The 8,791-nt window shown below is 48.7% G+C and overlaps 1 protein-coding gene across 1 annotated transcript in view; it reads left to right on the top strand.

Annotated features, from left to right (window-relative positions):
* The first annotated feature begins 1,108 nt into the window (after window positions 1-1,108).
* The window catches only part of BTC (betacellulin), a 137,935-nt gene continuing 130,252 nt past the window's right edge, over window positions 1,109-8,791 (top strand). The window contains exon 1 of the mRNA XM_088448879.1: window positions 1,109-1,311. Coding sequence (XP_088305005.1) covers window positions 1,263-1,311 — 49 coding nt within the window. The 5' untranslated portion in view covers window positions 1,109-1,262. The remainder of the gene's footprint in view (window positions 1,312-8,791) is intronic.

Genomic DNA, 8,791 nt, shown 5'->3' with positions numbered 1-8,791 from the left:
ACGCGCAAGAGATTAGGAGGAAAATTAGTCAACCTCCACCATCTTTTTCCTTGTGTATATCAACATCACTGTACAATTGCACCAACCCTTTTTTAGTTGCAAAATATACGCCACCAAACAGGCATACTTTCATTTGCTCGCATCCACCTCTGTATAGCCTTCATTTTTGTTGACACGCTTCCACCGAAGTTTGCTGATGTGAGAACGCCCCGTTACAGCCCAGATATCACCTCAGAGTTCCATGACCCTTATAAAAGCAGGGTAATGTCTAGATTCCCTTCGCGGAGAGGACCCTGACGTCATCAGATACTGTCCAACGTCATTCTCTACCATCCATGTGGGCATAGAGGGGGAATACAACCGCAGGGCTGTAACAGGGCACAATTGCGCCCTGTGTCGGCCCACTCCCAGAGAGTGCGATATCTTAGCGTTGTGCAAAAGGGGCGGGACCGGCATCACCGGTCAGAGCAGCGCAGACTGCTTTGTCTGCACAGGATGCAGTGTGCCCATTTGGAACATCCACAGGACGCTCCATGTGGCACTGCACAAGTAATCCTGGCTGAAGGGTACTCTTCCAGGCACCCTGCTAGCCAGAAGCTAGGGCCATGGAGCGTTGATGGTGCCGCCCACAGAGCCGTTGAACTCTGCGGTGGTACCGATTGCACACCCCTATTTACCACCAGAAAGCAGGTATGATTAGGCTGTGGAACTCCCCTGTAAATTCTAAAACTCTCATAAATTACAGTACACTATCCCATATACGTTGTATATTCCTTTAAACAGACCAAACCTTATACACTAAGTTGTCAGATTCATGTATAGGAAAATAAAACATTAAAATAAACTGAGCAATGTTTAATAGTTATTATTTTTAATGAGCCTATAAAAAATCATTACACTCCAGTGCTGAAGTGTAATTGGCAGTAGGACATCAGACACATAATTGTCATTTGTGTGGTCTGTGAATGCTGTTGTACGTATATAACATGTCACCGTGTGACTGTTTTGGACAGTGTAGGGCTGGGCTGGTTGAAGGAACAGAGGAGGGGCATGTCCCAGGGATTAAAGGAGCTTTGAGCTGAGTCAGTCACCTCCCGTCCAACTCCAAGCACAGTCTGCACTGTGTATCTTACTTGCAGCAGCACAATATACCGAGACCCTGATTCCTGAACTCCGCAGAGCTGCTGGGGCAGGGTCCCATTGCCTGTCTGATTCTGCCTGGCTCTGATTCCCCATGTGTGGTGCTGGGCGAGCAGACACTGATGGACGCGCCGTACCTCACCGAGCACCTGCTGCTGGCTCTTGTCCTCGGTAAGAAGGAATACTCTACTCATTACACTGAGGGCTTATGTTACAAATAACAGCTGTGTTGCATAAAATAAGGTTATAGGAAACAGTAAATGTAATATTACCACAGAGAGCACAGGTTGGGTGACATGAGTGGTTTGTTATCACTGACAGTAGCAATGATTTCATACAGTATATATGTTTATGTACACACGTGTGTGCTCAGATAGGAGCATATGTTCTGCTTAATAGGCACAGCTACAGAATGCAAAGAGGATCCAGGAAAATGGGAGTGTTTATGTTTCTGGTCTAGTAGACTGTATAGAATACTTTTGCGTAATATACTGTATATAATAATGTATCCCCTAATGTGAAATATAAGGATGTTAAAAGTCACAAAGGTTAACTTATTAAGGACCTATTTATCGTTAAATATTTGCAGCATATTCCTACAAAACACCAGTTTTCAGGGGATACCTGCAAATATTTAGTATCACACTAATGTACAGATATGTCCTCTTGCATCTTTGTTACGTACGCGGCAAATCGTTTCACGCATGATGCGAGGCGTGTGCCCGCAAGCAGATATGTGCACTGTGTTTGCACCGTGACTCCATAGGATTGCATGGTACGATTGCAGTGCGCAGCATAGCGTACCATAGCGTACTCTGCTGCAGGTGATCGCTTAGGGCAATGCGTGCACACGTATGTAGCGTGATTGGGGCAAGGATGTAAGAGAACTCATCGGTATGAAGGAGGTCCCTCCGTTTTCGACAGCAGCCACAGGGGCCCATTTATTAATGATCGCATTTTGCAATGCGATCAGGGCATGCAGTACCGCCCATGATCGCATTGCAAAATGCGATCATATCTGCCGGATGTATTATCCGGGACATGCAGGGAGACGGGCTCCGAAAAGAGCCCGTCCCTGCGATGTCTCATGAGGGCAGTCAGGGCTTCTGCGCATGCGCAGTCCCGCGGACTGCACATGAGCGTCGCCCATTGCCGGCGGAGGGATCTGGCAGATCCCTCCGCCGGCTGATATGTGGTGAGTCCACATAGACTAAAGCGGATAGCGTTAGCTGCTGGGGCTTCGCATTCCCGATATTGATACATTTTGCAGCATCGTATCCCCCATAGAAACCTATGGGGGATGCGGCTGCCGGCGGCAATGGAGGGATCGCAGCAGGTATCGGAGATACCTGCTGCGGTCCCTCCTTCATACATCCGGGGGATACGAAGTATTTGAGGTAAACCCCCGAAAACATGTGTTTTCAGGAAATTTACCTCAAATTCACTTTGATAAATGGGCCCCACAGTCTCCATAGGTTTCTATGGGGGATGCGATACTGTAGGATTTACCAGCGGAGTTTGGTCCCTGCAGCTAATGCAATCTGAAGCAGTGGTGGATCCAGGTGGGGGTGGGGGGGACGATCAGGGCGTTCACCACCTGTAACACCAAATTTCGAGCTTACACCCACCCGCGCTCCGTCAGGGCTACAGTGAGCAGGTCGAGTTATGGCCGTTGTGCAGTCATGATGCTGCGCACCTAACGACGAGGTCCAGTGTGACGTCACTGTGAGGAGCGGGACCACTGTGAGCTTAGCATCTCTCTCTACTTTGGAGTCGGGCACGATGGCGGCACTGGGCATTGGGCGGGTTTTAGAGCTGCTGGAGAGCTACGCACGGCTGCCCGGAGCAGGAGCTGCCGATCAGGATGGTGCAGAGGATTTATATGATCCGGGAGGAGTGCAGCACATCGGTCAGTATTACCCCCTGCTGCCGGTGCCTCCTGGCAAATGGCATTGAACTGCAAGTACCAGCATGCTGACACTTGTAGCCTCACAGACAGCAGCTGCCCAGTGCCTACAGCAGATTTGTACTGCTAAACAGCCAGGCTTTACATATACAGGATGTGTGTGGTTGTGTATATATTCAAATACTACTGCATTGTGCTGTCAAGTTTTATACTAAAAGTCGGTCTTGAATTAATTAACTTTTGCCCCTTTTTAATAATAATAATAATAAGAATAAATCTGTTTCTTCAAAGCCATGCAATAAAGAATAAATACAATAAGGCAGGCATTGGCTCATCCAGAGGACACCTACTGAGGCCAAGCCCCATCCCAGTTATAGAGCTGAGAAAATACTGGATTGTGTATAGATCCCCTTCAGTGAATGTAGCTGACGTGATGTGGAGCGAGGGTGAAAGTGCGGTTCCATGCCCTAATAGCGCCATTATTTTGTCTCCACTGTAGTATCTGGCCACCAATAGTAGAGCTTTTACCCTTTGTGGGTTCGCTCAGCTCGCCACGCTTAGGGTAAGGTGGCTCGCTTCGTTTGCCACAGGTTACTATTTCCACTCTATGTCCACGTGGATAGTAACTGATGAGGGTAACTATCTGCAAAATACTGGGACGGAGTGCGGAAGATGGCAGAACTCTACATATTGCAAATTTGAGGTAAGGACTGGTAGTGGGAGGAGTAAGAGTAGAGAGGGGAGGAGTCAACAATCATTCTTAAACCACCCCCCCTAACAGAAAAGTCTAGATCCACCCCTGATCTAAAGTTGGCGTTGTGCTGCTGTTGCCTTTTGGGCAACACTTTGTAAAATTTACGGGAGAAGGGTTACTGGCAGGGGCGTTTCAAGAAAGGAGGGAGCCCATGTGCAGTTTCCGTCACGGGCCCCCTCCTCTCAGTCTGGCAACCGGCAGCGCACTGAGCGCAGTGCCGCAGTGATAGACTCTGGGCACTAGAGTGTACCCAGAGTCTATAGCGCATGCGGTGGCCATTTTCACTGTACTGTGCATGCGCAAAATGGTGGGAAAATGGCCACGGCTGTCATTTTCCAGGTGGTTTTACAGCGCTTACACCGGCGCCGATGTGGGACACCAGAGATGTAAGTATAATATGGGTGCAAGGTGTGCGGTGCGGGCCCCCCCTGCACCCAGGGGCCTGTGTGCACCACACACCCTGCACCTATTATAAATACACCCCTGGTTCCTGGCACAGGAGTGAAGAGATTGCTGATGGGATCTCTGCACTCTGAGCACATCGCAGGGACCAGCTCCTTTTGGATTCCCTGTCCCTGCGTGTGCTAATAAATACATCTGGGTGGTATAATTGCATCCTGCAATGCGATTTTGGGAGCCAACTCATGCCCTGATCGATGATTAAATGGGACCTTAGCAACGATGTCCACGAGGTGCAGAGTAACAGTTCATGCACCGGCACCTCGCACCCACCGTCATTGCACATATTTCCATAGAGGTGCAAAGGGAATTATCAAACGCCTCATCACGTAATTATCAGGGATGTGTGCAGATGTACATGGTGACCACACATCCACTATAATTGAATTGCCCCACAGAACAATGGAGAGAATGATATTAACAGTATGTGGGTACATTATTTATTTTAATATATGATACAATCCTTAGATTGTAAGAAGGAAAGGTACCTGTATGAAGTGATCCTCATATCCATGGGTGTTTTACTTGCCCTGATAGTGTGCATACTGTCAGAGAACACTTTAAAAATGAGTCAGGTGACAACACTACTCCCAATATAAATTATATTTTACTGTAGCACAGTGCTACTCTCCACAATAAGCAATGGCATTACTATTCACAAAAAATAAGTATATACTTTACAGTGTATGTATTAATGTCAGTTGTGTGTTATATAATGTTGTTTAGTTTATGGAGTGACTTTTACTCCAATCATATGAACTAGAGTTTTTATAGGAATACTAAGGATAAAACAGGTAATTACAGAGCGATAACGTAGATTATTATTATGAGCAACACTGCTGTTTGGGGACTATGATTAGCGCTTTCGAAATAAAAAGTAAAACGTTTGTATTATCATTGTAGACATAGGTATTGATGAATAAACCCAGGTTATACCTTATGCAGGGAACATGTGGAAATTCTCTATTACAGATTCAGGGGTCTATTTCATACATGCCAACATTAAATGTTTCTCCTCTGGGAGAGTTCTCTGGGGAGACATGCAGGTGATTACTGTAGGAGGTGGGGCTGGGAGCTTTGTGTCATTCACGATAGTGAATTGCAAAATTATGATGAGGGGGTGGATCCAAGATGACGTGATTCCCTGACAATCGTGTCATCGCTTCCCTGTCCCACCTATTTCTCTAGGAAGTGGATAGGATGCAAAAGGGGGCCAACTGTCCCTAAAAATCTGGAGTCCCACAGACGTTCCGGGAGATTAGGCAACTGATAAAGAAGCGTCGATAGTGATGATATTATATTGCTGCTATCAAGAAAATCTCACTGAGGCAGCTGAGCGATACTATGGTGCTTCAGCAATACTGGCCCTTCTCAGGGCATAGGCACATGCATGACCTTGGTCATGACATCTCTCCCATAGTACACATTGCGGAAGCCGGAGCTCAAGAGTGAACTCCAACCTCCAGCTGCTGCTGGCGCAGTGGGGAAGAAACCGGGCGCCTGCTTGTAACAAAATCTCAGTGGGCGCCCGGCAAATGGAGCCTCCCAGCGGCGCTGAGCTGGGCTGGAACTGGTTCCTTCTCCAAATAGTAGTGACGGAACGCAGTTCCGGCCCACTTTAAGCCCAGATCCAAACACACTTATAAATATACTGCATAGTGTGAGAAATATAGATGGTCCTCTTCTTTCACATATAAAAAAACCAGACAAGCAACTTTTCCTGTAATATGTACAATATTGTGTTTTTTTTTTCCCCCTAGCCTTTGTTGCCTATAGAAGTAAGACAATATAATAGTTGCAAGTGCGTTGGAAGTATTGTGATGTTTTCATAGAAATTGATTACAGTGCTTGGATGTTACACCTATAACGTAAAGGAACATTTCTTGTTATCGTTATATTTTACCTAACCTGCTGCTTACTTTTAGTGGAGTCTCGGGAGCAGAGCGCTAAAACAGATATTGCCGGGTATCCTCTGTTTATGTAGTACAGCACCCAATAAAGTGTATTGTTCACCATTGTGAGATGTGAGTGGGGAGACCAATAAGCTGAAAAAGTCTTAGGGGCGCATTTATCAATGATCGCTTTTGCAATGCGATCAGGGCATGCCAGTAAAGTCCCTGATCGCATTGCAAAAAGCGATCCTATTGGCTGGATGTATCATCCTGGACTTGTAGGGATAAGGCTCCGAAAGGAGCCCGTCCCTGCGATGTCTCCGGAGAGCTGCCGGCCAGTGCAGGGGGTGTTGTGCATGCGCAGTCCCGCAGACTACACATACACATCTGCCATAGCCAGGGAGGGTTACAGCGGATCCCTCCGCTGGCTAATAGTGCCCGGTGTAGCCCATAGGGTACAGCGGCTAACGTCATCTTCAGATGGCGTTAGCTGCGGGGGCCAATATCTGGAATGCGTCGCATTCTGGATATTGGTAAATTTGGTAGCATCGCATCCCCCATAGAAAGCTATGGGGGAGGCGGCTGCCAGCGGCAATGGAGGGATCACAGCAGGTATCGGAGATACCTGCTGCGGTCCCTCCTTCATACATTCGGGGGATACTTAGTATTTGAGGTAAACCCCCGAGAAGTTTTGGGGTATTTTACCTCAAATACACTTTGATAAATGGGCTCCTCAATGGTAAAGGTTTTATTTCTAATAGTCTGAGGGAGATTCAATTACATGCGAGTCTGACTAGTGAGTATTGGTAGGATATTCAATTACACTAATACTAATTTGCCACATGTTACAGGGGGTTGTTAATTGCAGAGCTACTTACATTCTAGAGGTGATTTGTGAAGAGCAAAATATTGATATGTGTAAAACAATAGGCACCAGCGTAATATGAAAAAGAATTTAGTCCAGATAGTTCATCCTTAAACAGAATAGAAGGTTTATTTAGGATAACAGCGGTTGTCAGCGGTAACAGTATGTAATACAGAGCAAGTGGTTGTCCTATAAGAGTAGCAGTAGCTGATATACTATTTTCCCAGAAGAATGTATGTGCAGGCCCAGCGACAGGGGGGGACTAAGGGGACACTTGTATCGGGCCCCAAGGTCCAGGGGGCCCCGAGGGCCAGACAGGCACAACATGGGGCCGTGGACGGCGGACTCACTGTTCCATCCGCAGCCGCCGGGACCCATAGTCACCGCCCGGCCCCAGCTCCAGGTCCCTTGTAGCCTGGCCCGGGCAGCGCTGGGCTCTTCCAGATGGCTCAGCTGCGGCCCGAGTCAGGCATGACCTTTAACTCTGCAATGCGGCGGTGTGACATCATAGGTCACGTCACCGCACGTCTTCCCTGCCCGGGCTGAAGTGGACTGATCCCCGGGCAGCCACCAGGCAGGCTGCACCTTTGCGGTGGTAAGGAGTTGCAGCTGCCGTTAGGGATGGAGCTAGGGACAGAGGAAGGTGATGCGCTGAGGGCAGAAGGTGACAGGGGCTGGACGCTGAGGAAGGTGAAGGAGGCTGGGGGAAGAGGAAGGTGAAGGAGGCTGGGGACAGAGGAAGGTGATGTGGGCTGGGGCAGAAGGTGATGGGCTGGAAGCAGAGGAAGGTGAAGGGGCAGAGGAAGATGAGGGAGGCTGGGGCAGAGGAAGGTGATTGGGGCTGTGGCAGAAGGTGGTGAAGGGGGGCAAAGAAAGATGAGGGAGGCTGGGGCAGAGGAAGGTGATGGGGCTGGGGAAGAAGGTGACGGGTTGGAAGCAGAAGAAGGTATTTTTGTCTGGGGACGGAGGAAGGTGAAGGGAGCAAAGGAAGATGAAGGGGGCTGGACGCAGAAGGTGATGGGCTGGACACAGAGGAAGGTGATGGTGCCTAAGGCAAGAGGAAGGGGATGGGGATGGAGGAAGGTAATGGGGGGCAGAAGGTGATAGGGGCTGGGGTCTGAGGATAGGGGCTGGGGACAGGGGGATTTTGGGCTGAGGAAGGTAATGAGAGGCTGAGGACCGAGGATGTCTGGCTGCAGACACCATCCCTCCTACCCCCGAGCCATCCACAACACTGTCATCAAGAAGACCTTGCAAGAGACGGAAGACAAGAACTGCAGCCTGCATCATCAGTAACAGAGAGACAGTGTGGTAAGTCATAGTGTATTTTTATTTTATTTAAATGTTGGCATATCTTTCAGTTAACATTATCATGCTTCACACATACAGGGCAGGGATGTGCAGGATCGGGATGAATAGGTGGGGCCCCCAGACACATCAATGTACCGGGCGCCGAGATTTCAGTTGCTGGCCCTGTGTATGTGCTGCATGTCTGTGTAGTACACTCTAACACTTATTCATACAGTGGCAGCACCTACCATTCTTGAGGAGGGGGGCTGCCTGCTATGCTGCTTTTCGGTCCTGGACTGCAGTGCCCAGTGCCTGTGTCTCTTTGCTTGCCAGGTCCATTGCGCATGCTGGGACCGGTGCAAGTGCATAAACATCGGCAGACCGGTGCATGCGCATAAGCCCAGCTTCTAGGGACTGCATCAGCTTCTTGGGACTGCATCAGCCACAAAGAGTAAGGTAAGTCTGATGGCCAGACAGGGGAGTGG

The sequence above is a fragment of the Taudactylus pleione genome, unplaced genomic scaffold, assembly GCF_031769625.1.
Source record: "Taudactylus pleione unplaced genomic scaffold, aTauple2 ptg000471l, whole genome shotgun sequence".
NCBI lineage: Eukaryota > Metazoa > Chordata > Amphibia > Anura > Myobatrachidae > Taudactylus > Taudactylus pleione.
This window is presented reverse-complemented; position numbering and strand designations above follow the sequence as displayed.